This window comes from Anopheles funestus, chromosome 2RL (assembly GCF_943734845.2).
Source record: "Anopheles funestus chromosome 2RL, idAnoFuneDA-416_04, whole genome shotgun sequence".
In the NCBI taxonomy this organism is placed as follows: Eukaryota; Metazoa; Arthropoda; class Insecta; order Diptera; family Culicidae; genus Anopheles; species Anopheles funestus.
In genome coordinates this window covers 7,369,804-7,397,596 of record NC_064598.1, presented here as the reverse complement: position 1 = coordinate 7,397,596, position 27,793 = coordinate 7,369,804, and the positions used below count along the sequence as shown (strand labels likewise).

The following is a 27,793-nucleotide window of genomic DNA, read 5'->3' as shown; positions in this document are numbered from 1 at the left end:
AAAGATGAACCGAAAACCCAAACGAGATGTACCTCTGACACCTTCTGGCGTGCGCCAGGCTTCACTTTGATGCCTCGATCCCTCGAGGCCGTTTCCTTTTTCTCGGACCAGACCTCAGGCTCCTTGCTATTCAATGGAATGCCTGGAAGAGATGTAAGCATCGGGGATAAGATCTTTGCAAAGTAAATTGAGCTCGACGTATAGAAAAGAAAAGCTGCACAGCGTACGTAAGCAAAACCGCAAATACTATTGATAGATCTTGATCTGTTAGACTGAACTCTCTGGATCTTTTCTGATATTGCTGCGTAGCATGCGAATAGGGAAATACTCTCGACTGCGGCATATGGCACTCGTTCTTGCAGGCGCACAATAACAGCAAGCGAAAAACAGCATCTGATGCACATTGCCACGGGTGAAAAGGAAATTCATCAGTCAACGCGGCACGCGGAAATGACTGCCATGATCTTTGTTTTTTTTGGCGATCTTACAATGCGTGGCAGCATGTGTCATTTTGGATAGCATTGTTGGGGGGCTATTGTGAGTGCCTACGCTATTGTTGATCCATCTGTTGGCATTTCCCTAGTTCAAGATCTGGTTATGTTGGGAGACCACACGGTGCATGTAGGTTGAGGAATGAAATGTAGATTAACCCCTTTTTAGCGAACATCATTGGTGGTTTGTGGTTGGCAAGGTGTTGAAAGTATTTGGAAGATCCTTTTTTTTGGTAAAGCGCTTATCGAAGGCCATCTGCATTTCTGTGTTTTTTCAGGAATGGTTAACTCTGCTGTGAGTACGCATTGAAGATATGATGGTTGACTAAGATATATGGAGTTACTTGTCTTTTCTTGGAATTTGAAACACTTTTACTCATTCGTTTGTAAGCAACAACTTCAGGAATCGTACAGAGAACTCAAACATCCATTATTTGGCACGATTATAGACCTAAACCGAACTTGGTGTTGAATTCACTCCTTCATTGCTATTTTTACCACACTCAGCCAGTCACAGTCATTAATTAAAATCTCTCCAAATGCTGCTCGGGGCGTAGAAAAACGATGATGAACGCGTTTCGGAAGTTTCTACCTTATTTGTGTTGATGTATCATAAATGTGTCTCCCCGAAAATAGACGTCGTCTAAACGTCGTCGCGAAACAGCGCAAAATAGGGGTGTGTATGCTGGTACGGTAGAATAAGTCTTTGGAGTTATTCGTAGTGTGTGGTAAATATAAATATAAACTCTTCTCCCTGTTCCGATGTAGATAGTTGTTCTTCTTTTTTTGGGTGATGTCGCAGCCGAGTTGACTGGAATGGTGCCGCCAGTCCTTTGGGAAGGGTGGTTTATGTCGTGTTTTTAGTTTTGTTTCCACTGATATCATGTTGCTGGTATGTGGGACAAGACATACTGAACACCAACTAGTATATTTGTTTAAATATAAATAGACGAAGAAAGAGATCTAGCATTAAAGAAAAATACGTCGAAAATGTTGTCACAAAAAAAAACGCTGGTTAAACACTGAACACCGATGATGGTAGATGGATGTGGGTCGCGTTGATGTGGCTACGGTGTCAGCCGTTACGCTATTTTGTATGCGGAAAGCTCACGACGGTACACCTTGTCACATCGTTATCAGGGCAGCCCGGTGCAAAGTCGACAGAGGGTGCCCGGTGCTAAACGATCATCGGTTATGATCGTCATCGATGGGACAGAGTGTAAAAAACGGGTAAACTAAAAGCATTTATAAAAAAATGTTTGCTGTAACAGCAGAGTCGCAGCTTGATGCGATTGGCATATCATCGTCGCCTCTGGCACCCGTTTCGCTTCCTTTTTGTTTGGGGTTAATGTTTGCACACACGCGCCTTTCGGCAGCTGTTCGATACCGGAACCTGGGTCCCCATCAGGCGGCAAACGACCCACGCGACTGCTGCTGCTGGTTGCTTAAGTTTGTATCTTTCGTTTTTTGTTTGGTTATGTTTCGTGGTCTTATTTTTTTTCGAAGGCAATTTTAATGTGGCGTTGTTTACTGTGAGTTCCGATATAACTCGGTGGTGGATGGTGGAGAAGAAGGACAGTAGAAGTGGGATGGTGAAAGAAATTGCACATGGCGCGTGTCGCCGGTGCTTCAGAAGCGGAGCAACATAAAATCATAAGAAGCGCATAAGATGAACGGAATGAAAAGAAACCAAAAAAAAACACAACAGTCTGATGAGAGGCGTGCGCCCATCGGTGTCCCGTTAATGACGATCGTATATAGGGATCTTGACGCGCAGCAGCCGGCCCCGATCTCATCCTCGTCACCGCTATTGACGATCAGCAACATTGACTTACGAGGCGCAAGGTGCTTTTTGCGTTCTTTGCTTATTTTTTTGTTCGGCTTTATTTTGTTTTCCCATTCTGTTTGGCTGCTCTCAGCGTTCAAGTTCCAGCTGTTTCACAGGCAAGGACGAAACGAGCCTGATCCGCTAAAGGAAAACCACAGCAACTGCACTGCGCGGCTTCAGGTATCATCCATCCTCCAGACATCAATCGTATTTTTTTCATTTATCCCATTTTCTTCTGCTCGTCATCGAACCAGGGCCCGCAGGGGAAAGAAGGGAAGCCGTGTATGTAAAACATCTGCGCGCACACGCACTCTAAAGCGGATTGCTTTTCTAAAGCGTTCTTCTTCAACTTACCTTTCTTCTTTTTATTGTAGATCGTGATCCACTTCCCTACGGAGACCGAGACCCGTGGGATGCCGTTTAGAAAGACCAAGGAACCCCGCAACAGCATAAGTGCGACCGGGTCCGAAATGGTCGTCTCTGATTGGTCGGGTGTCGCGTGGCACCGGACGATGCCAGCATATAATTGTGGCCTGGGAGTTTTTTTTTGTTGTTGCTTCTTTTTAGTTGGCTCTTCTTCACTGGCCTGCTGCCACCACCGGCTGCTATCAGTTTTATGTCCCTTCACTCACTCTCGGTCTCCTTGTGGCTTCGTCCTTTAGCAGCCCTGTTTTGCTTGGCTCCTTCTTTCATCGATCCCCCGTCTAAGCGAACCAGACGCATATGCCTAACAGCGAGAGAAGTTTCACCTCACCGAAAGGACCTTACACGGTTGGGTTCTGAAGCGCTCGATCGTTCTGCTCGGAGGAATCCTTTTGCTTTTCCGAATTGATTGGTATCGGTCACACGACCTGTGTTGTGTTCGATGCAAGGAATACACTACTCCGGCAGGACGATTTGTGGAAGGACGAACCGTCGTAGCCTTTACGATTGGAACGTACTATTACAAGAAACAGTGCTTTCAAGATTCAAAACCTTCCAGAAGGGATAATATTTTCATCAAAACGAAATCCCAAAAAGCAGCTGTTCCTGGTGCATGGTACTTGGGCATGTTTTTAAGGAAAAGTGGTTTTCAGGTTCGCCTCAATAGTGCGCCGTTGCATTGCTGCAGTTCGTTTCATTTGCTGCAAGATGGGTTTTCTGCCTGGTCGAGACGTTCTTCACATTTCTTACATTGCAGTACGATAAATCGCTTTGTTTTGCGATTTTCTAAGACTCTGTTGGGTTTCTTGGAGGATATTCAAGGCAGAGTTTGCGTTTCATTACGGAGTTTCGAAATTCGCACAAAACCTTGATCGTCTTGAAGGTACGTCCTTATACCTGGTGGATACTTTTTATGGATTTAAAATAACAATTCGAAGGAAGAAAAAAAAACGAATTAAATAGTAAAAAAAAGTAATCGATTTTATGATCACTGTGGGAACTGGCACAACTCAGGTCGTTCAGGAACATCAGTCTCATTGTACAATGTGTACTTTAATACATTCAAATCGAAACGCTTACGCTGACCTCACGCTCAAATCGTTTGCCATTTGCTCTAGACCATCAACCTAATTAATTGTCTCTGGGTTTCGTCTTGCACGTCATATTTGTCTAACAATCGGCACGACTCAAATAAACCGAAGGTACATTTTCCAAAACCAAAATTAATCCATTTGCATGCCACGAGCTTACCACATAGGGAGTAGTTCGGCGTTTACTTCGTGTACCACTTTTCCGTGCGGCAATCGGATTTTCGTGACCGCATGTGTGTGCTTTTGAGTTTTGATGTTTTTTTTCTTCTGTTTTTGGTTAACCGAGTGAAAGCTAATTGGTTTGCTCGTGCGCGCGTTTATTTCCCTGGCAATTAATTGATTCGCGTTTAATTAAAGCACAAAGGCGTGTGTAGCGCAAAAAACCATCCAAAACTAGTTCAAGTGGGCGCTATGTCTGTGGGCAGGTAATTAATTTGAAACCAATTCCGGACGCAATGTCCGGAGGGTGGGATGTACCGTGGCGTACTGTGCCATTAATTACGCCAGTTTGGTGTAGTTTTTAATGCGCGAGAGGTTTGCTGAATAATGCAGGAGAGGAGAATTAGGGAATTAGGAAAACGAGGAACGTATCATGTGCTGTTTGAATCGTGCGTGAATGTTTTTTTTTGTTTACAATTTAACATCTCTTCGTGACATAACGAGTACAATTGCTAATAAAATAAATAGGCTAATGTTTAGATGATCAAAAATCTTCCTTATATTTGACTGAAGACCGACGATCATGAGGCAGAATAAGTTGTAAATGATCAAAACTTTTTATCTACACACTGATATAAACATGACTTTGTAGAAGAAATGTCAAGAATTATTTATAACTTCTAGTAATATCTTATAATAGTGCAGATTCTATAAGATTTTCCCACAACTTTCTACCATCAAGAAACTTGCATCCGGACGCACCTTGTTCACGGATTTGTTCCATGTCTCGAAACAGTTCATTAACTTTTTTCCCCAATTTCCTATGCATCCGGCTTTCCCCGTATCTGCCAGCAAGGTGATGAAAGTTTTGTCTGCATGTGCCTTCTACTCTATTCCCGCTATATCTCTAGTATGTTAGAAATTCAAAATCGAGTTCATTCCCACGCCATCGAACATATAGAGACCATACCATCACATCACGGCACACCATCAAATCGTCCTAAATCGAAATGGTCTGGCAATCCCGGATCCTCACACCGACATCTGGCGATGTGGGACCGATCTCCCTAAAAAAAGGACCTTCCATACTGCCGGTATAGCAGGCATTTTGTTATCCACCCTCAATACAGCGAGTCGTTCCTGGTGAGACTTTTTCCTTTCGTTTCCTTTCTGGTGTTGTGGTGCTTTTTATTCTTCCTTTCGCTTTCGCCTGTCTGTCAGTTCCACTTTACTATGCGCGACGTCTGTTTCTCGAAATCAAATTAAACGCTCGGAGCGGAAGAGGAAATTTCCGCTTTTTTCCCAATCATTCAGGATTTGTGTGCAAAGTATTGGGTGAACACGCAGATGTAAAATGGATCCTGTGTGTGTTTTTTTTCTTTGCTCTCTTCTTTTCATATCTGTTCCTGCAGCAAAATTTAATGTGCTTCCTTTCAATGCTAAAGGAAGAAGGATTTCCCAACATCCGTTAAGGAAAAAAAAAGAAACGGAAGAAAGACGATCTTCACGCAGACGAAGATCGGAAGTAAAGGTCGATAGATCGGTGTTAGCATTTGCTCACTTTTTTCCCTTGTTGCTGCTTTTCGTTCCAATCTTTTCTACTTCCTTTTTTTGGTTTTGGGTAATTTTTCACCTTTTTTTTGTCTTTTTCACCATTCGTGCTGATACGCTGCATCGATTCCCTTACTTCCGCATCCTTGGGTTCCTTTAGCGTTCATTCGAAGATCATCAATGATCATCCAAATTCCGGTTTCCGGTCGTCCTTGTTGCACGTCTGTTGACCTCTTGCCCTTTTGCACACATGCAACCGGACAGGAACTGTCAATGAGAGACAAATTCGCCTGTGTTTCTTGGTGGCTAAACTTCAGGTATATTGGGGAAGGTATATTGATTGCACCCTTCAATTACAGGTAATTTCAGTAAGCGAAAAGTGAGAAGTTAGACGAGAAAGAACGAAAAAAACACATCTGGCAGCGAAAAGGTACACCGGAGGGGTAATTTACATCCTAGAAGGAACGTTTCCTAAGAATCGATCACCCAAAATCATTTGGGTGGTGTTTTTGCTCGCAGTTAGAAGATAATGAGATGCACCGTGTAGCAGCAGCAGCTGTACATCGATCGTATCCGGATCGGTTTACGTTTTGGTTCGAACACAGAAAGGGACATGATAATTAGGAAACAGGATAAACCGAAGATTATCATTCGGCCAGAGTTTGTGCGGCTGTTGATTTTGTTGTGTTTTGACAGCGGGATGTGTAATTGCCTTTGTTTCAAAGACCATCGAACGGGGCACCGTCCAGAAGAAAGGGAGTTTTATTGCACCCCACACATACACCGACGACCGCAAGGATCGTTCCTCCCGCCGCCATCTGGGAAAATCAATCTGCCGTCCGGAAATGCCCGTTCGGATAGTACCAGATGTGTGGAATTTGCATTTCGCTTCGTTTGATCCCGGCGATCCTTTCAGAGTCGATTTTCCACCGTATGGCTTGCAAACCTTCGACATGGAAGCGAGTTTGTTTAGTGTTTTTATGGTGGGCGGACAAAGGATGGGAAAGTTTGTTTTAGCAGCGAACGGCGCTGGTTTTATGGTTTTGTATTACCGTTTGTTGTCGGTCCCGTAGCGCCAGATGAAGCAGCGGGAAGTTGCGTGGGGGATTCCTAATATCCTGGGAAAATTGAAAATGTTAATGTTTTTTTTAAGTTTTGTATCTTTTTGCCTTGAATTAGCTGCAGCAGCTGTAGCGCTTGTTTTTTTTTTAAATTTGTTAATTAAAGTATTCTCACACAATATAAAAAAATATATCTCCCTGAAATGGAAATCTTTTACCATTCCCTTTTGCCTGTCTACTTCAGGTACAACGCTATAAATAATTCGTTCATGACATTGTTCCCGTGTTCCATCCCCTTTCGGTATTTTGGTGACATTTTTCCTATTTTGTGCAGACCAACATAAAAGCAAAAACAGCGTTCGGGAGCAATCGGTCCCGTCACGGGACTCTCTGAAGGAGAAAAAAATAGGTCGAAATATTAATGATTCGCTCGGCACCGATTTGAGGAAGGTTTTCCCTGATGAATGCACTCGCCCCTACAGTGCGATGCAGGAACGGCACAATGCACTACATGACGGGAATCAAAACAGAAAAAGTAAACAAGAGAGGAACTTCCAGGGATCAGCGATTCCATGGGAAAATGCTCAAGGTGTGTGCGCATGATCATGAAAGGTCGCGATCCTTTTACGATACGTGTTCCAGAATTGGGATGAAGTTCGATAGTAGTTGCAGCTCCAGAGTAAAAAATCTCACAGCAACCCTCATTTTTTCGTCTGAAGATACCCATGAAACATAAAAAAACATCCCGATATCGTTCTCGATTGTTGGTAAGTAATGACTAGTGGAGTTTGACGAGATGCGAGAGAGAACGAACAAAACAAATGCATTCTTCTCGATCGTGATCATGTTGTATTTTCTGTAATATACATCTTTTTGCTTTTAGAAATCTGTGCTTCGCTGTTTTTTTAGCGTTGTAGCGAATGGAATGAAAAGCTTGGAAGAAAAAGGTTCGTCTTTTGTGCATTCAAAGATGCATTTCTTTTGTGTGCAATTTTTTGGCCACACGACACCGAACGACACAGGTCGGGCACAGGTCATTCTTGGCGTTTGGTCGTACGCGAGGACAATGTGGAAGACAAGCAGTGCGGGCAGACCATTGCACAAGTTGATGAACCTGAAAAGATGTCCAATCGATTTTCTGCTTGCGTCAGGTCGGACATTGTAGTTGATGTGGCGGCAGATACATGCATCTGCACATAAGCGTAAAGTGTCACAGGAGTTGGATGAAATACTCTACTGCCTGAATCGTCTTACCTTAGAACGCGAACGACACAATGAAGCATAGTTGTTTGTAAGAAGAGAATTCTTGGAATTTTCCTACCGTGCTGGAATTCGTACCGATCTAGACATTCCGGTGCTCGTTGATTATTGCCCACTTGTGTGGAGAACAGTTTGTACGGAAAGATGTCAAAAACTCTAGCTCAACCAGTGGCTTAAGTAGCCACTCTGCCGAATCGCTGTTCGGACACCTGCGGATGTGGGGAGTTTCGGCCATCGACAGGCAGTCTGGTGGCATTCCGTCGTATACTTCACCGAAAGCACCGAAAGGGGCCAACGTACCGAAACCAAGTTTTGCACGGCAAGAACAACATTCCAATCAACTATCGCCATGCTATTCCGATTGTGGCACTTACCGCGCGGCGGTCTAATGTAGTAGAGATTGATTATTAATAATGCTGTCCCACACTCCGCCTCCCATTGGCGAATCCCACTTTACGCGCTGGGCAATATTAACACGTGCCAAAAACTACCATGAACGGACCATGGTCTGGAGTGGTGCTAGAAGCGCAGCAATTCTCGCGAAGTAGCTGTAGAATGTGTTCACACTCCACCAGAAGCGAACCAGCGCCAAAGAGGATGTTGATCGTTAAATGGGAAGCTTTTGTTGAGGACTGTGCTCGGGGCTCGGCGCAAAGCGAGACACCAGTTCCAGTGGGGGCTTGAGACCAAGGGTCCCCCTTGTTGCTTCGCGGCACTCCATTACGTATGATTCATGCAAAAGCGCACTTGTCCCGCACATGCCTTTAACACCTGGCCACTAGCTTCTTTCGGAGTCCGGTTTGACCTACAATATGGTGCGGTGGAACGTAAACGAAACCAGACACACACAACACAGGTGCTTTGTAGAGTCGGAATGCTTGGTTGCGCTTGTCCCCATTTGTCCCACGGCTGGGTGGATTGCATGGTGTGCAGCGTAAGGTATCCGTCCCGCCGGCGTTGACTTGCTCGCTCGCTCGTGGTTTTAGTTTCACTAACTCCGGTCCGGTGCGGTAGCACCAAGTGGTAAATAATTTATATTTTGACGTAGATATTTAGTCTCCACGGAGTCGTCGGGTAGGGTGAGGTGATATCTCTTGTGATGGTTTTTTTTTGCGCCTCATGCAGCTTGTTGTTGTTGATGCTTGAATCCATACCGGTTAGTCGAGTGACGCTTTTTGCCTAGCATGCAAATAAGTCCACGCTGCTTTGGTGGCGAGTAGTTACGGTGAGTCAATATCGTGTAACGTGCAAACTAATAACAGAAATCTACCATTCTTTACATTTAGTTCAAGTAGCACGCGAAGGTAAATAAATTGAAGGTTCCTACACACCTACATGAGCCCAGTTTCCGGTGTCTGCCTCTGCAGTAACGAGACGTAGCTGTAAATCTATTCCTCCAATCGTGCTTGTGGCTCATCATTAATCAGCTATCGAGTTAGCTACATTTCACCCAAAAAGGGCAGCACGATGTGTGCGTTGAAGCTAATCAGTTCCCTTTCTATTCGGGTTTCGTTTAGATTTGATTGATCAAGCGTGGGCCCAAATCGAAAACGAATTCGTGATACGGCCACTTTCCCAACTGGGTCGTGGGAGGTTGAGATCGGCTAACAAAAACAAGCCAAACCGAGCTAACGAGCCACAGCGCCACTCTTGCACCGGGACGTAACTGAGAAAGAAGATGTGTTGCGAAAATAATCTTCAAAATCCAAACGATTCAAGGTCCGTCCAGTTTCTACCGGCGAGTGAAAGTAGCGCGCATCTCACGTCAAGAAATTAAAAGCGTAGAAAATCACGCACACAAAGTTGTTTAGGGTGGTTCGGTTTTGCTTCTTCTATTGCTTAGTAGCTCGCGAACTCGGGTGTTGAATTTATTCTGCCCATCATCACGTTCCTTGGATGTTCCCACGGCACTTTCCTCGTCATCGTGATCGTGTCGAAGTTTCGTTGGCGGAATCACGGAAGTTAGGGTCGTTTTTACCCTACCTTCTGGCACGAACGGCGCTCTAAAGCTGGAGTTGAAACGACCTAATTGCTAATTATCCGACCGATTAAGTTGATCAGTATGATCCATCCATAGCAGCACCCCATTCGTTCATCGTTCATGGCTGTCAAATATGTGGCTTCCCGCAAGCACTGCAAGCAGCAATGTAGTGCGGGTATTATTAATCAAATCGTTTGCGTTCTTCCTTCCCACCAAGTACAGCGACTGTCAAATCTAACGAACGAATGCCTCGGCAGTTATCTAATGGAGGTACCTTTCAGCTGGATTGGGAGCATTCGGGGGGTGCTTTACATGCCCCCGCCGAAAAACGATGCATACGAACCAGCCCAAGACAAAGACCTTCGACACGACCGAGAAAACTTAATTGACAGGTAATGAAAACCAATTTCACCAATCAAAACGGGTGAGAAGGCTCAAAAACCCACCGCACTGGGTGCTCACTGTAGTTACGCTGAGGGTCTTAAGAACTTCCAGAAATGTGTTACCTTAGAAGAGGACGACACAAAGGTGGAACACCGTCGCTAGAGTTACTTATTATTCGACGCTAGTGGAACCGACATTGGCATCATCATCACGAAATGCTGAACAGCCATGGGAAGTGTCATGGCGCTGTTTGGTAGATTTTGGAGCGACCGCAATGCGAATCGCGTGGGAACCGTGGCGTCTCTTACGTAATACGCATACGCTTCGTACCTTTACTGAGAAAGAGTATTAGAGTGGAAGAGAGAGAGAGAAAGAGAGAGAGAGAGAGAGAGCAAGAGCTTCCCTTTCCAGTTTTCCTGCTGAGATCGGGCAAATTTGATGTCATCGTGACGTGCATCACCTAACCCTAACCTCAAGACGGCAAAGGCAGCAAAGCCACCGACATCACATTGGGACATTTCACTTTTGGGATGCAATGGAGCATGTTGAGGCGGTTGCAAGCGAAGATGGAATTACAACGATATCTGTTAGTTTTAGTGTAAACTTCTCGAGCTTAGTAAACCGGTATACTATTCTGGGGGTTTGCTCAGCAATAGCGCTAAAGTTCAGCTAGTAGTAGTCAAAGATTAGTGGAAGTTCTTAATGCTCTGTGTTTCGCAGATATTAAGATATTGGTGACAAGGAAATAAATGACCTTACATTCACCTAGAGCAGAACCTTGACGAAGAAAAGAAAATCTAAATGATGTATCTTACAAACGCAAACTTTATCCAAAAAGATTAGGAAAATCTTTTTCCAACAATCAATCACAGCATTAGCTCATGATTGTAAAACGTTTTAGCTAGAGACGAATGGCACCAAGGAAGAGCACCAAGTTTAGTGCGCGTAAAGTGATTTAGTTAGTGTGTCGTTTACCACCACAAGTACCTCGTTACTGGGCTCCAGCTTAGCGCTATTCGAGACGACTACGGTGCGGACGAAGGCTTTGCCTTCTGACGGGCAGAAAATAAAATGCGACAACTGTCGGAGCGCACCAACCGAGCAAGCCTGATGTGGAGACAGTGGACGAAAAATCAATCATGTGCTTACGCGGGCTTCCTCTGTCTTCCTTTCGTCGGTTCGTTGCGCTACGGTTGCCACGATTCGTCCATTAAAATATTTTCCCATGCATAACACCGTTGAGGCTTCAGGCCGTGCTACCAGCAGGTCTTCCCGAAGCGTTACCGTACCTTCCATTCCCCTCTCGGAGTGACAGTTTGCGGAAAACGGGCATGTGATTTTGGTGGGGGCGGTTTAGGAGGCTCACTTACCCCCGCGGCCTTTCGCTTTGCAGGGCCTTCCTTTCTTCTTGCTACTACGGTTTTGCAAATGTTGAAAGGTATAATTTTATCCATCGCACGTCCACGGTAGACACAAGCGTTCGGAAAGACGGAAAGAGACAGAACCGATGTTGGAGAAGGATTCCAGTGTGTTTACATGTTCGTTCACCGTTCTGCCTCCAGACTCTGCTAAAGGTGTCGTTTTTGCAGTTCGTTTCCACCTGCAGTTATCCATAACCCCTTTCGGCGGCCAACTGCACGTTTGTGTGTGTTTATATTGGCTGTGACCGTACGAGACCTTGCGACGGCGGAAACAATTTCTGGCCACAGCTCACGGCAGTCGCAATAGACGCAATTGCAGTATATTTCCCTGGGTGACGTCTTAGAATTGGTAGGTCGAGGTTCCCACAGTGGATCGTTTAGAGCTAGAGGGAACCGATCAAAGAGGCCCTAAAGGAAGGTAACGCAGAAACGTGTGATGTGGTAACACCAGAGCCGATTCTCATTTACCAGGTCTGGCATGGTGTACTTTCATTTTGAACAAAGCATTTTCGAACGAAGTCTTCGTTTAGTCTGCAGCGACGAGAATAATAAAAAGCACAACAGTCCGGTCTACGTTTGGCACTGCAGCTAGGTGCATCAGCATTGGAACTGTGGCTTGGTTGGTGGGTTTTGATATTCATTCTTCGTTAGCTTCATTCTACTATTCTCACATGTCGCGTGAGACCGACATGAATGATATTTTGATGAGTGTTACAGGTCGTAACGGTTGCGCCGGTGGGAAGATCACGCCCCACCACAACAGTGCATCAGATGATCGTACGAGGGTGTTTATCCTTCCATGGAAATTCCCCGTAGGTTGTGCACAGGTGCCCTCCCTTCTTGCCCAGGGAGCATATTTTATGGTCAATCATACCGGGGACAAACTGGAGAGTGAAGACATAAACGAACCGATAATGACTCAATCGTAAAACATTTTGTCATGCTGTGTTCTGTTTTGTAATTAAAGTATGTCTGAACTCGATTCGCTCTTTGTTTTCACAGCTGGAAAGCTTGGACGGTGTATATTCCTTCCTAATGAAATGGTTTTCTTAAATTATCACAATAATGTTAGTCTTTGTGTTCAAAAGTGAGTGATCCTAAAATATTTTGACTGTTTGTTTGATTTTATATGATATGTCTATTATTTTAAATTGTATAAAAATTACCTTCAACATACTAGCAATCCGAATGTTTTATCTAAATGGTACACATTCCTCAGAGTATTTTTTTTCTTTAGCGAGCCAACATGCAAAATCATGAGCTGCAATAAAAAACGAACGAGATATAGCGTCATTTCTAAAGCAAGATATTCTTGGTTTCGCTTTGGAGGTTGGTCATCGTTGCAAGTCTCTTCCGTGATGTACCGTTCTCAGGGTGATCACGACGAAACTTGATTTTCTCTCTGAATCGAGACAAAACCTGCAGCGACTGGTATCTTATCCTGCATCCACTCCGGATCCCTCCGGATCCTCATTTGTGATGGTGGCGATATTGCGCGGGTGAATCATCACGAATAGGTTAGGTCACATTTGGGGTTCGATCAGCGAGAGATGCCCAAGACAAATATATGAGAGAAAGAGAGAACTAAAGACGTATGATCACAATTTCATTCATGGAGGTGATGTTCTTTTAACAAAAATATGCAGTGTTTAAATCTAACGAAGTTTAAAAGAACATTTGGGTATTGAAGTCTTCATGAAGAATAGAATTAATTTCCAATTTTCAATGATCGGTGAAAGGCGTATCAACCTAAATCCACCAAAATTGCTTGCAAAACACTTGGAAACATCACATCAGCCAATGTTGAAATCGTTATTAATTGATTGGCTTTCTCGAATTAACAAGGTGGAGATTTTTTTCCTGGTGGACTTTGGACGCAAAATATTTGGAAGCGGTACCGATGCGCACTTCTAAGGTTTACCCTTTTATTGGTCTTATTTGATTCGCGCGTTAGTCGCGCTGTTTATTGCCGAGCACAACATTTTGATCTAGTAAAGATCTGGTTAAAGGAAGGGGCCTCGTTCGTGAGATCTTTGGCTGTTGTCGATCGTGATTTGGGTTGGTATATAGTTTGAGGATTGAATAAAACAAACATAAGAGAAACTGACGAATAATCTCGCCAATAAAGCGCATTACGAAGGCGATGCTTTTGGTGAGCTGCTGAGAAAGAGAGTGTGTGTTAATCGTCCAGCTCGCGGCGGGATGACGATCGTGAGTGAAACAGATGATCGTATGCTCGTCATCTCCATTCATCGCACCCCGACAGACATGGCAGGCGCGTAAAACAGCATTAAAACATTCGACGGAACGGTATTTACAGATGGTCGATTGAATAATGATTGAGTCGATGGGAGAGAGAGAGAGAAAGGGAGAGAGATGAATGAAGGATAAGCTAGGATGGAGAAAAAATATTCAACAAAAGGGTACAGACAATCTCAGGTGGGTGGTAGGGACAGCGTCTCTGCAAACATAACCCACGGCAAATGAGCGGACACCGCGACATTTAGCGGGCGTATGAAAATTGTGTATCGATGAGAAGGAGAAGAACAAACCCATTCCTTCGGCAAACACGGCAGGAGTGTCTTCGTGAATGTCGTTGGGGTCTGTCCTCCTCGGAGAAGATTTGTACGCCATTGAACCACGTAACTGCTTGCGGGTGGAGAGTTATGCGTCCATCGTTCTCCATCTACCCCTAGATGTATAGAGGTGTATGGGTGAATCTTTTTTTCTACTGTCCCCGCTTCTGAGCACATCCCGTGCTCCCTTTTACTGAATGGTGTGGCCTATTGGTCAACAATTCAGTGGGATATCGTGGGTTTGCCATGACATTCCTGCCGTTGAATGAAATTCCGGAACGTGCGTGACGTTCGTTCCAGGAAGAACGCATGATGATGGGTTCTTCACTACCGCGTATATTCCTTAGCAAGAAAGGTGTAAGTTTTTCAATTCTTCAACTCGGTATGCACATTGTGCTCCCCAAACAGTTAAGGTCGCGTGGGAAAGTGGGCTCCAAGTGAAGATACTACATTAAAGGCATCTTCGGCAACTCAACAGACACACCTGGATTTTGATGGAAACAGTTGAAAGTATCAATCCCTGTGCAGGGGGAGTTAGACATTGGGTTTTGAATGAAAGCAATAAAAATGCTCCAACGTAGCCATCAATCGTAACCAACGAGCGAGCGAAAGAGAAACCCGTCGTTAGGTTTTTGAGCGATTATCACTCTAAACATCAGTTTTTCCTGGAGGTGTCAGTTTTACCGCCTTTTAAAGGCCGTCTAATTTCTCTCAAATCACCTCCCCTCGACGAAACCCACCATTAATAAAACTAAACCCTACGCGGAGAAATCCATCAACATACATACATATACAAGCATGGATCAGATGTCTAGCTATGTAAAGATGTGACGAAGGAAAGTGTTCAAATTTATGTAGGCGTACGACAGTAGTTTGCCTCGATCGGTATGTCACACCTTTACATTTAGCGTGACAACCGATAGCCGATGCAGTTGGTATGGGAAAATCAATATTTGTTCACGAAAAAAAACCGTTTGATTGAAAAGCACTCAACATACATGGCGGCAGTACAATAGAAAAGGTTCCGTTAGCAATGTAAGGCACCGGGTGCAACATTGGGATGCATGCTATTATAGATGATATGCATGATGATAACTTTGCCTGGAACTGGCAAGAACGTGTGAAAGGTGTGGTTTGTAATGCAGTTCTACATTTAAACAGAGTTCAAATATGCTTGAGGGCATGTCACAAACTTTAGCCATTGTTATGCGTATGTTTAGCTTCATTATCATAAATATGTTTAATACAGTTTTATGGTTGATGGGAGCTTTTCAATCTATGTAAAGTTCAAGATAAAATTAATAATCGTCCAACGATAAACTTAGGGCTATTTCATGGAGTTTTAAGGTTTTGTCTAACATATAGACAACCGAAATTGTAGTGACCATTCTGAGTCGATATATGACTGTATTTATTGAAAAAAAATGTCAGAGAGATTAATTATTTCTATGTAATTTCCTTCGAAAAAATATTACATGCATTAATTTCAGCCAATCTATCTATAAACAATTCTCATACACTTGTTTACTTCGAGCAAACTAAAACTAAACGCATTCCCCCATAATTTATCCACTAGAAAGGTAAATTGCAACATTAATCGTTCGTTTTTTTAATCTAAAAAGAAACACAGCCTAGCAGAACTGTGCACAGGTAACATAAACAATCCATTTAACCGGGGTTCAGTTTTTACTGCTTCCTTTCTGACGCAGAAGTAGATAAAAAGCTAAACTCTCATTGGACTTTTGCTGATGTTGTTGCTGTCATACAAGCGACTTCTTCTGTCCCGAGACGCGCATTCATCAATCGATGGAATGATGGAGTCAATTTTCCATCATTACCTATGACAAAAAAGTTTCCTTTAAGCTGAGAGAAACGTGGCCTCGGTTAAAGTGACGTTGTATACGGGAGGTTATTTTTTTTTTGCTTGTTTTGCTTGTGCGATTACCACCTTTTACATCGGTAGAGGACACACGGGGACAAACCGTTTAACTTGACGCAATCGTACGAGCTACTCGCACTCTTCTTAGCGTGGGAAAATAAGTGGTACAGTAATCGGAAATGTTTTCGTGCTCGCCAGTCTACTGAAGGTGGCTAGATGAAGATGTCGTACCGGGTGCTATCGATGAGTCCGACACTGGGAACTGAACGGGAAACATTTTTCGATTTGAGGTTCGTAAAAACTGATCTCAAATCATCAGATCTAGCTGATTGGTGAGCGGCTAGAACACCCGCGGACTGGGAACAGGTAGACAAGATTTATCGCATCCCGTTGCATGAGTCACCAACGGTTCGATGGCAACCTTGTTGAGGAAGCTAAACGCTCAACACGATCGCGTAGAATCGATCAGATCGTTATGTCTTACCGGAGGAGAAGGGAATACTGGAATGGTAGCGGTCGCAAAGTCGAGCAAAACGTAAACAGAGATCTAAACAGACGAGATCCATTAGCGTTTTCGCTCTCCATCCCTGCTCTCCCATCCCTACAGCCAGACAAGCTAAGAAAGCCGAGGAATCGATTAAATGCCACGTCCGGTTATCTGAAGTGCTGCAAATCTTGCGCTAAGCACTGATGTTGGTTAGAAAAACGTTCAGGGGAAGGCAAGTCTTCCTGTCCGCCAATATGTAGGTTAGTCCGTTCGTTCGATCGTAGTCCACACTGGTGAAGTCACCTTAGACCTTTTTCGCGGCGAGAAAAAGCATCACCATCGAAGCGCGGGTCCATTTGCCATTAAATGAAAGACTTTCTCAGGGTCGAGTTTCCTCCATTTCCTGTAACGGTGTGTAGTGTGAGGTGCGATCTGTATGTATGTATGGAGGTTTTGTTTTTCCTGCAGATCATCTTCCGCTACCAGTTCACATCACGCGTTGAGATTTGCTCTTCTCTTTCGGTTTTTTTTTTGTTTTTGACGCATCTTCACATCAGCGCTTAACTTACGGCGGGGTTAGATAGACCCTGGGAAACTGTTGCTCCAATGGGCCTTGGAAAACGACTCAATTTTTTGGGACCCAACAAAGCGGTACATTCCTAGGGGAAGTTGATGTCTTCTAACTCCACAGACTATGTGGACCGTATAGTCCGGTCGGTCACGAAACTCGGTTCACCTTATGGTTCACAAAACATGAAAAATACATGATCCGGAGTTGTTCACACGGCTTTTTGAACTGAACTAGCAACGAGAGATTAAAGAGGTGGTCCTCTGTAAGGTGGTCAAGGGTTGGTAGCTGAGTTTCGGTACAATCTACTCTTGGACATACGCCGTGCGTTAGGGTCGTTGGTTAAGTGAACATCAAGGGTCTTGGACCCAACAGTGGGACAGTATGATAGTGACGGTACATTACGTCCCGGTGAGTAGGATAGATGTGAGAAAAGCGAAGGTTCTTGTAGAGGAAAATGATACATTAAAGATTACATCTATCCCGCGGACTTCTTCTCTGACTGATGGTGGTGAATCAGACGTTCGGCTCGTTAATAGGTTGAATGGGTTGAATGGTTTTTCGGGCACTAAATTTGTTGGGTGGTCTTTTTGAGATCACGTCTAACGTGAAAACCCGTGGAACTTAATTTGTAACAGCTGAGATAAGACAGTGTTCTAATGCATCTTCCAGAGCTAGTCGTCTAATGTGCTTCTTCAGCAATCAATTAAAACAAAGAAAAAGGTCATATATGCTCATCTCTTTAGAAACTCATCATCATGCAGCATGTACTAGCGAGTTCTGGAAATTCTGCATCGTTACCGTTAGTAGCCTGGTGGCATTTCTTTTCCCCATAACCCAACAAAAGATGCTACCCATCGTGGGAACTTCCAGCAGAGGAAAGATCATCGAAAGCGATGGAGAAAGAAAACAAGCACACACACACACAAACTGCACCTCATGTGAGAAAGGCTGGTCTGATGTGGCTTTTCACTGGGGAACCAGGAACAGTTCCAGGTTGAAGTTTCGATCACGATCGCGCGATCATCAGTGTGCAAGCCTGTACGAATGGGCAAAGAAGAAGATCTTCCTGGTGGGGAGGGTACGGCAGCGGGGTGTGTTTTGGCGTTTCGCTGTTTAGAATGAGTAACTAGCAAAAGGCCAGACCTTATTATCCCAACCTACCTTCCATCTCTCCTCCCCCCTTCACCTCTGACATGGTGATGGAGGTGCCTTCCTCTTGGGGAGATACCTAACGAGGGAATCCCCAAACCAACGTGCCATTGGCGGGCGTGAGACGATCCATAGGTATTCTAGACCAGTGCGCGCGGGCTCAAAGGGAAAGAAAACGACATAAAACAATTTTAGAAAGACACAAAAACGATCTATACCGGGAGCGAGTAAGATGCAAGAGATCTCCTACGATTCACGTACTACCGCACCTTCGACTGTAGACATAAAAAAGAAGGTAAGCACACGCAGAGAGCATAATGAAAGCGAGCAGATGGACGGTTCGCTGCTGGCCGATGTGTGTATGTGCATAGGGAAGGGGCAATGCGGTTCAGGGCTGGGTGAAGCAACCCCGAAGCGCATCGGCACACGGGATATGCGTGCATGCAGGTCTGTTTTATGCTACTCCGGTACGAAAGAGAGCGTTCAAAAAATGAAATAGAGAGCGAGAGAGAGAGAGATGGCAATGGCCGGCTGCGATGTGCTCATGTTTCCAACTCGGGCAGCAGTTAGAGAAGCTTTTAAGGGAAGATCTCATCAAATGTGCATAGAATGGGGTGGAAAAGAGAGAGACAGAAAATGGAGGAGAGCGCGAGCGAGAGAGCAAGCAATAGCAGCGAAAGGGAGAGAGATGTTTCGCGTGAGGGCCGGCGAGTCGACATACGCAAGTCGTGCTCATCGAAGCAGTCACTTCATCTCACACCGTTCTCCGGTACGGACCAGCATTCGTGTGTTGCGGGTCCGCTTTGAGTCAGCAAATCCAATCCGTCCTTCGAATCTCGTTTCGAAGCCCCGTGCCACAGCCAGTCCCAGTCAGCAATTTTTGCTTGTGTGTGAACGAAAAGTACAGTTTAAGTTTAAAACAAACGCTGCTGTAAGAAAGTTTATTTATGTAGAAAACAGCAAAAAAAAAGCCCAGCTTCCTTAACGATTCCGGTACGATCCCAACGGAAGATCAAGCAGCAAAACAGTGTGTGAGGTAGCAAAACAAAAGCCTAAACAACTTAACTCACCCTCGGATTTACACCTAGTCGGGCTTTTGTGTGTGTTTTTTTTCTTGTGTCTTAAATATTTATTTGCGCGAGATATATTTTGTGTTGCGTGATCTCTCGCTCTCTCTTGCTCACGTTACCCGATACACGGCGCTGATCGGAGAGCCAGCAAACGCACGCGGCGCATTACATTGTGCGGTAGGCGAAAAGGGGTGTGTTGCGTATCGGTGTGCGAGCGGAGTTTGAAACCGTGGGAAAAATCAGTGACGATCGCGAAATTCCGGTCCCGTGAAGAAGAAGCGGGTTTAAGCGCAGAACGGGTGCGAACGAGCCCACGAGGAAAGGGGAGGTTTGTTGCTTTTCGTGGTGAAAGGGAAGCATCAGTTCTACGGACGTGCGCGCGAGCGTAAGCGAGACAGCCCGTAACGGACGCGCCTCCTCTAGGGGTGGTTGGAAGAAGTGGTAACAAAAGTGGAAAGAAGCCAAAGTTCGCGTTCTTCGCGCGATCGCCAATTTCGCATTTTCGCGAACATCATCTCACCCCCAAAAACCCTCTACCCACCCCCAAGAGGGTTGGTGGTATGAACCACCCCACCAAAAATTTAGCTTTCTGTTTATGTGTGCTTCGCTTTGTGGGCTTTGTTTTTACGCGCGTGTGTGAGTAGCCGGTGGGGCGTTAAAAAACATAAATGTAAATACGGAATCACAAAAAAAAGAAACTTTCTCGCACAGAACGGAAACGGGTGAAAGTTTATGTATGTTTGTGTGACTGTGTGTGGAGCTTGGAGAAGAAATTTCACGTGACGATCGCATTATTATGTGCACACGGTTTGCATAATTGACATTGTTGGTTACACGTTTGGTAAAAACAACGAACGATAGTTAGTGAATCGGCAGGCGAGTTCCGGTAGTAAACGTTCCTCTAGTAGACCATTGTGTGCCGCCTCGCCAAGGGGTGGACAATATAGGCCTCTATATGGGTGTACTGAACGTGACCAGTTCCGGTGCCGCTATCGTCGAGTGCCAGCAACATCACCAGCAGCAGCAGCAGCAGCAACAGAACAAGAAAAACGACACAATCTTCTCACCCATCAAGAACAAGATGAAGGTGTTGAAGAAGATCAAGAAACGCATGGGACTAGGTTAGTAGCAGTAATGATCACATTGAATCCTACACATACAAGGACTTTGGTAGTTTTGAAGACAAACGAGCTTAGTTCTAGGATATTCACCACAACCGGTTTTGAGTCCGCGTAAAATTAGCCGTTAAAACTCACCTTCCCTTCGCTTTTCGTCCTTAAAACGGTGGAAGGCTTTTCGGTGCATTTTCTTGGTCTAAAACATACAAAACGGCAGCTGCACCATTTTTCCACTAGTCTTCCCCTAAAGCGTTACCGACGCGTAACCGTTTTTGTAACGAACTTTTTTTTCGTAGTTGTTCTTTCGCTTCTTCTCCCTCCTTGGAAAAGCCAGACGAAGTTCCCTTTCGAAGGTTGTGTCACAGTCGAGAGGACACACACACATCCACGAGCGAGGTAAAATAAAGGGGGAAAACTCCGTTGCTCTAGCTCTGGGTTGATGCAAAATCTAATGTGTAGTACGCGCGTTCGGGCTTAAAAATTATTATGATGGGTAGTGTGGCGTAACGGAGCATGAACACCGGACCACTGTTGTAGAATAGAGGATGCAGAAAACCATTCTTTCCAGTGGTCAATTTTTAGGGTTGGCTGATCATGGTACAACAACCACGATGCCGGGTCCGGACATTCAATTCCAACAGTAAAGAAAATCACCATATCTCTACTCTCGTTGGTTCGAAACAAATAAAAAATCGACCACCGTAACCACCGTAGCCTGCAGCGGCAGAGTGGCATGAAACTATTCTTCCTGGAAAATTGGTAGCATTACTGATCGTCATGACTGCACGCGCAGTATGTGATGTGTGTCTGATCTTTCAACCGTGATTCCTGCCACTAAGCTGTGTTGCATGATGCCTGATGTCGCCCCAACAGTGCAAATAATCAAAACCACCGGACAGTAATTAATTCCGGCGCTTTGCTTTTGTTTTTTGCTTCCATTTCTTCTCTTCCCATTTGTTGCGGTGGGGTTAAGGGATGGAATGGAGCAAGTTGAGGATGCGTGGCATTACAACAATTTTCATTACTTCACTTAATGTGTGTTTTTTTTGTTCATTTCCTCCACCGGGACAAATGTCGGCGTCAACTATCGCCGTGGTCGCTGGTTTTTTATTTGGCGCCAGGTGTGTCCCGCCACCGTCTTGTTATGCTTGATCGTTTCTTTCACTTTGTGATCGTATTTACTACGATCGCACGAGTGTTCAATTATTATTCCGTCTCCGACGAACCGGCGGTGTGGTGATCCACATCCATCCAAGTCTGCCGTCTGCCGTCTGCCGTCGGCCTTGTCGCGACGTTAGATTTATTCACCTTCGGTGGTTATCACGATTATCATTTGCTTTTCCTCCCGGCTGCACCTGAAGAAGGAAGGAAAAGCGAAGATCCCTTGGTACGAATATTTGTCACACGCTTGGATTGTGAATAAAAATGCATTTCCCGTCGCCATTCGGTTGGTGTTTTTAGGCCGCACACCGGGGACCGGCCGGGGTTTTCTTGGGTTTTTTTTGTTCCTATTGGAACTTCTTCACACCAGCAAAACGCAGACAGCTGGCAGTGAAACCACCGACGGTTTGTCGTCCTGTTTTACCCTGCCTGTGAGACGAATCGTATGTAGCCCGCCCGAAACGTGAGACGAATCGGATGTTACGCATTTGCTTCTTTCTTTAGCATAGCCTAAGAAATACATGTACAACAACGTGTATATGTGAGCGAGAGAAAGAGAAAGAGAGAGAGAGAAAGAGTCCTTAGCGGGTTTGAATCCTAGCACGACTCAAGCTGTTTGGCCATCTGGCCATTTTCTCGTGCCGATTTCCTTCGGGGAATTGTGTGGAAAATGGAAAATGGATAAAATAGGAAACCACATTTTTGGGGGAAGAGAAACCAACACAATCGTTGTGGGTGTAGTTTGCGAGGGCGGTTTTGATAAAGTTTTTCCTTTCTTCCCTCTTTTCTGCGGATGACGACGACGACGAACACCGCACAACCATTACGTCCAGATGTGCTGTTTTCCAGCGCGTTTATAATTAAAAGTAAATCCTCTTTGGAGTTTACTTGTTTATTATTGCAAGAAACCAGAGGGAGGATGCATTAACAGGCAAAAGAAGGAAGAATAAAGCTGCCAATCTTTATATCCTTGTGTGTGGTTTGGTCGCATTTTTACGTTTCTGTCCCCGAAATGAGTTCCTCGGTGGATGCACAATCCTGAAATGGGGTGAAATATAAAAGGAAAAAAACAGGGCTATGTGTGCTGGAGAGTGTAAGCAGCTGCTGGTTAGATGAGACAAGAGTACCAGAAAGCATTAAAAAAACCGGGAACGGAAGGAAATGCTCAAGATCGTAATGTGTAACCAAGAGTGGAAAGAGCGAGTTCGTCGGCTTCCGTTGATCGACATCGTTTTAATTGATCATCACCGTGTGTGCCACAAGCAGCAAACGAATCGTCAAACGGAATCATTTCAGTGCGTGTGTCGTACACTGGAACAGGCCGAAATGAACGAGGCCTAATGGTAATTTGAAGTGCACTCAAGTGCACCAATTTGTTGTCGCCGAAAAAAAGGGGTAATCATCATCGTCCCATCTGTACCTTCGTTACGCACACAGCAAGACGCCCTGGCAGTACCGGATGTCGCCGGTTGGCGGGCTGTAATGTCGTTGTGCGTACCGTCACGTCGTACCGAAATCGAAGCATAAAACGGGACAAAGAATGACGCCTCGACACAGGCACATACCGAAGCATCGGGGCACATGTTCCCGTGTTTAGCTCCGATCGGAAGTCCCATTTCCGATGATGCATTTTTTTCTTTCTCTCGCATTTTCTCCTTTCGCAGGGTTTTGTGCTCCCTCTCATCCGTACTTTGTTCCACATATTTGTTTCTTTTCAATTTGGAGGCGTTTTTTTTCTTCTTCTTTACCATTTAATGGACATCCGGTTCCGGGGGTACGGTAGCGCACCGGAAAGCGCGTTAAGCATGTGCCCACACCTGCTGCTTGTGTTTCGGATCCCCTCTTTTCGGATCTTCGGGAGGAAATTTCGGGAACAGATTTGGTTGATGAATTTATTTTTAAATCTCATAACCCGCAGGTGTACGACATCATTTTTTACTGATCGATATTTGTTTTTCTTTTTGCTCTTCCCTTTCTCTACAGCAACGAGAAGTGCATCGTCCTGTCCCGGTCCAAACAATCTGCCTCCGTTACAGTTTCACAGTGTGCACGGTGACAACATACGCATCTCGCGCGAAGGTACCGTCGCCAAGCGGTACGAATCGTTCTGCAAGGGTATCACCTTCAGTGCGCGGCCAGTGCGCGTTAACGAGCGCGTATGCGTCAAGTTTCTGGACATCTCCAACAACTGGAGCGGTGTGATCCGGTTCGGGTTTACCTGCAACGATCCATCGTCACTGCGCGGTAACCTGCCAAAGTATGCCTGCCCGGACCTGACGAACAAACCCGGCTTCTGGGCGAAGGCACTGAACGAACGGTACTGCTACCGGGGCAATGTGCTGTTCTACTACGTCACACCTTCCGGCGATGTACACTTCGGCATCAACGGCGAGGAGAAGGGTGTGTTCATCACGGACGTGGATGCACGCGGTCCGCTGTGGGCCGTAATCGATGTGTACGGCAACTCGACCGCGATCGAATTTCTCGACTCGCGCATCTACATGTTCCAGGCCCAGCAACAGCAGCAGCAGCAGCAACAGCATCAACACCAACACCATGGTACGCATCCGCACGCACAAAGCCAAACACGTCGTCCGACGGAACCGGAGATCGGTATGCCGCAGATGGAATCGCTCAGCATCAACCAGCACAACCATCAGCTGATGGAGGAGCGGCCGGTAACTTGCGGTGCGCTTAGTCCCACGACCTCCGTACGCTACCACAGCCCAGCACCGGGATTGCTACCGTTGCCGTTCCATCCGGTTCGTGGACGCAACATAAAGTTCTCCGCCGATCGGTACGTCGCCACTCGGGCCGATACTGAGTTCTGCCAGGGATATGTGTTTTCGCCCCGTCCGGTAAAGATTGGCGAACGGTTAATTATTCAGATCCTCAAGACAGATCCGATCTTTGTCGGTTCGCTAGCGCTAGGACTGACGTCGTGTGATCCGGCTAGCTTGCAATTGAACGACCTTCCAGACGATTCCGATATGCTGCTGGATCGGCCCGAGTACTGGGTGGTTAGCAAGGACGTTGCATCCACGCTGGTACGTGGTGATGAGCTTTGCTTCAACATCACCGTCAACGGGGAGGTACAGATCAGCAAGAATGGCGGTGCGCCATCGGTCATCATGCACATCGACCAGTCGCTCCAGCTGTGGGCCTTCCTGGATGTGTACGGTTCCACGCAAAGTGTGCGTCTGTTTACGCTTCCGCTTCCGCCGGTTGCTTCCTCGTGCGCCACCAACATCTACATGGCGCGGTCACATTCATCGCTGGCTGCCGCCGCCACTAGTCAATCGGTGCGCAGTCTGCACCAGGAGGCACAGGTGATGGCCGAATCGGCTACCATGGCAACCGGTAGCTGTCGGACGCTTGCCGGTGGTTCATCCACCAGCGCTCTGGTGCAGCAGACGACGGCCACAACCGCTACCGCTTCCGTGCGCCCCGATATGATTCAGATCAATCCGGGCGGTACGGTGCTGGTCGTCAATCTGCCACCGGCCGATGTTCTTACCCAACAGCAGCAGCAACAGCAACAGTCGTCCCAATCGCAAGCGCAGGCCACGATTGTAACGCGCGGTATGACCACATCCGCTTCGACTCTGTCCGTCCCACTGTCGACACTTTCGCTTTCGTCACACACCGGCTCGACTGGAACGGTCAGCTGTGAGTTGATGGCCAACACCAACAATAACAACAACAACAACAGCAACAACTACGCTGCTAGCAATTCCGCCTACCCAGAGGTAAGTTAACGAATAGAGTTTTGAATCGTGGACAGTTTCACTAACCGTTTTCTTTCCTTCCTTCTTCATTACAGTCACTGTCGAGCTACAACAATGCAGCCAACTATTCGACTGCAGCGCTCGCCGCGAACGGCATCTACAGCTCGACGAACTGTGTCGATTGCACGATCTGTTTCGAGAAGCCGATCGATTCGGTGCTGTACATGTGCGGCCATATGTGCATGTGCTACGACTGTGCGATCAAGCAGTGGCGTGGCATCGGCGGTGGACACTGTCCACTGTGCCGTGCCGTGATACGCGACGTTATCCGCACGTACAAGTCGTAGGCATCGTAGGCGCCACACACGACGGGCATAGCCAAAGAAAATGGACCGTGTGGATCGGTAACGATCCGGGTTACTACACACCAAACAAATGTGATTAAGCAGGGGGCAGTGCGTAACAGTTGTGATCTGAAGGAAATGGGGAAAGGGAGGATAATAAGGCGCGAAGAAGGGAAGCAAGTTCCAAATTTGTTGTTGTTGTTGTTGATGTTTGTTGATGAAAGTAACGAAGTGGGAAAACTCCGAGTCTGAGTCAACGCTATTGCAAAAACCGGTGTTCATCTGCAGACACGAGCAGACGAACGTCCAGCGGATACTGAACGCCATTGGCGATGCGAATATAAATTAACACTGATAGCTTATCGGTTGAAGGATAAACTATTGAGTAGTCAAAATTTATAGTTTTACACAAACCACACCAATCGCACGTAGGATGGAGTGTTTTTGTTTTGGCAATGAAGTTAGGCTTTTAGGCTGCAGCAAAACACGCATACGCGTTTTAAGGGCGGAATTGGAACGGAACGATCGGAACGGAGTGTGATGATGGTAGCCAAAAAAAAAGAAAAGAAAAAAACACAAAAATGAAAGGAATACGCTATAGAAAGCAAGTTTTCCCAATCAGCAACACAATTGACTAGTATGTAAGAAACCGTTTGTGTACGGTGGATAGCGAAAAGTGGAGTAAGTTGATTGATAGAGAGCGAAAACCAAAAGCCAACCGTAAAATCGTGGAATAAGCATCACGATGCGGGCATGTGTGTGTGTGGGTGAAACGGAAGTGAAGGCATTTCATTGCATTTACACGAGGCAGTAGTAGATAAGCTCACTTTAGAGTGCTTCAGTTATGCCAGTCAATAATCGAACGAGGCCAGTTATTGCTTTGAGGTTTGTTTTTTCTACCTATAATCTAGTTTACTAAATAGTCAATTCGACACATATATCCCCGACAGTGGCGAATATATAACTTATGGGAGGACAGTAGATTAAAGAGGAAGAGAAAGAGAGTAGGAGAGAGAAACATGTTTGCCAAAAAAGAAGATGAAAGAGTAACAAACGTCACTTCCAAAAGAAAGAAACAAAAAAAAGGATACACTGCTTCGTATAGAGTAAATATTATCGAAAATGTTAGTTAAAATCGATAGGGTAACTAGGTACTATAACAGAACAGGCGGTAAAGGTTCGTTTAACCGTCACGAAGAGTTGTTTCGGTTCTGTGCGTTTCTCACCTTCTCTAAAAGTTTTCATTACCTCGTGTACAGTGTATGATAGTGTCAAAGGATTAATTTTTTACAAAAACCACAATTTTCCACAATAATTAAAAGCGATAGGAATTGTTAGAGCTGTGCCCCGAATGCACTCACGCAAGGATCGTGATCGCGCTTCGTCCGATCTACTACTGCTCGTTTGCAGAAACACCGCCGAACGCATCGGTGCATTAATTTATTTTCTAGTCAAATAGTCAACAGCAATGGCATTCGTATTAGGAGGCAAAACAAATTATTTAAAAGTACGAAAACGCAAATAATGCAAAGAAAAATTAAACATTAAAACTACTACAAACAACAATCACGGTTTTTGTTTTGTTTTTTAACGCTTTATAGCTAATAGTTTCTCTTGATTTACTGCTTTCGATACATTTGTGCGCCAGGCAATCACGGTGGAAGATAGTATTGTTTCGAGTTGGAATTGAACATCACCGCTAAACACTAGGACATGTGTGTCTGTGCGTGCGGTGGACAAAATGGACGCTTGGTCAGTCAGTAGTCAGTTGGTGAAAAAGGTGCCGAAGCAGCAGTTGTAAGATATGGCAAACTGCTAGTGCGTGAAGTAGAGCCGCTAAAGATAATTTATTGTTACGTACGTTGCGAAGAAGGAATGATTGTACATTTGTTTGTTTGTTTTCCTCCTTTCTTTGTGACGATTACTTTTAAAGCATTTAAAGCAACCACTATGGACAAACCGAAATCTTCAATATGAAATACAAAAATAATTCAAAACCAAGCTGAACAACGTCTTTCTATGTTTGGAATAATACTATTCGAAAGTTAACCTCTGCTACT

General features: G+C 45.3%; 1 protein-coding gene and 1 long non-coding RNA gene across 3 annotated transcripts in view; one reads left to right on the top strand and one right to left on the bottom strand.

The window, feature by feature from the left end:
* LOC125766406 (protein neuralized) overlaps positions 1 to 27,734 on the top strand; it is a 35,529-nt gene extending 7,795 nt beyond the window's left edge. The window contains exons 1-3 of one of the 2 annotated variants that reach the window (XM_049432342.1): positions 18,326 to 20,503; positions 23,645 to 25,410; positions 25,485 to 27,734. In XM_049432342.1, the coding sequence (XP_049288299.1) occupies positions 20,338 to 20,503; positions 23,645 to 25,410; positions 25,485 to 25,736 (2,184 nt within the window). In that variant the 5' untranslated portion in view covers positions 18,326 to 20,337 and the 3' untranslated portion in view covers positions 25,737 to 27,734. Of the gene's footprint in view, positions 1 to 18,325; positions 20,504 to 23,644; positions 25,411 to 25,484 lie in introns of those variants that run through there. The other variant, XM_049432343.1, reaches the window with a different exon arrangement.
* On the bottom strand, positions 493 to 12,658 carry LOC125766455 (uncharacterized). Its single transcript, XR_007418663.1, has 2 exons — positions 10,383 to 12,658; positions 493 to 10,351 (listed from the first exon to the last, which is right to left on the bottom strand). It is a non-coding gene; the product is annotated as an uncharacterized LOC125766455 (long non-coding RNA).
* Positions 27,735 to 27,793: the final 59 nt, after the last annotated feature.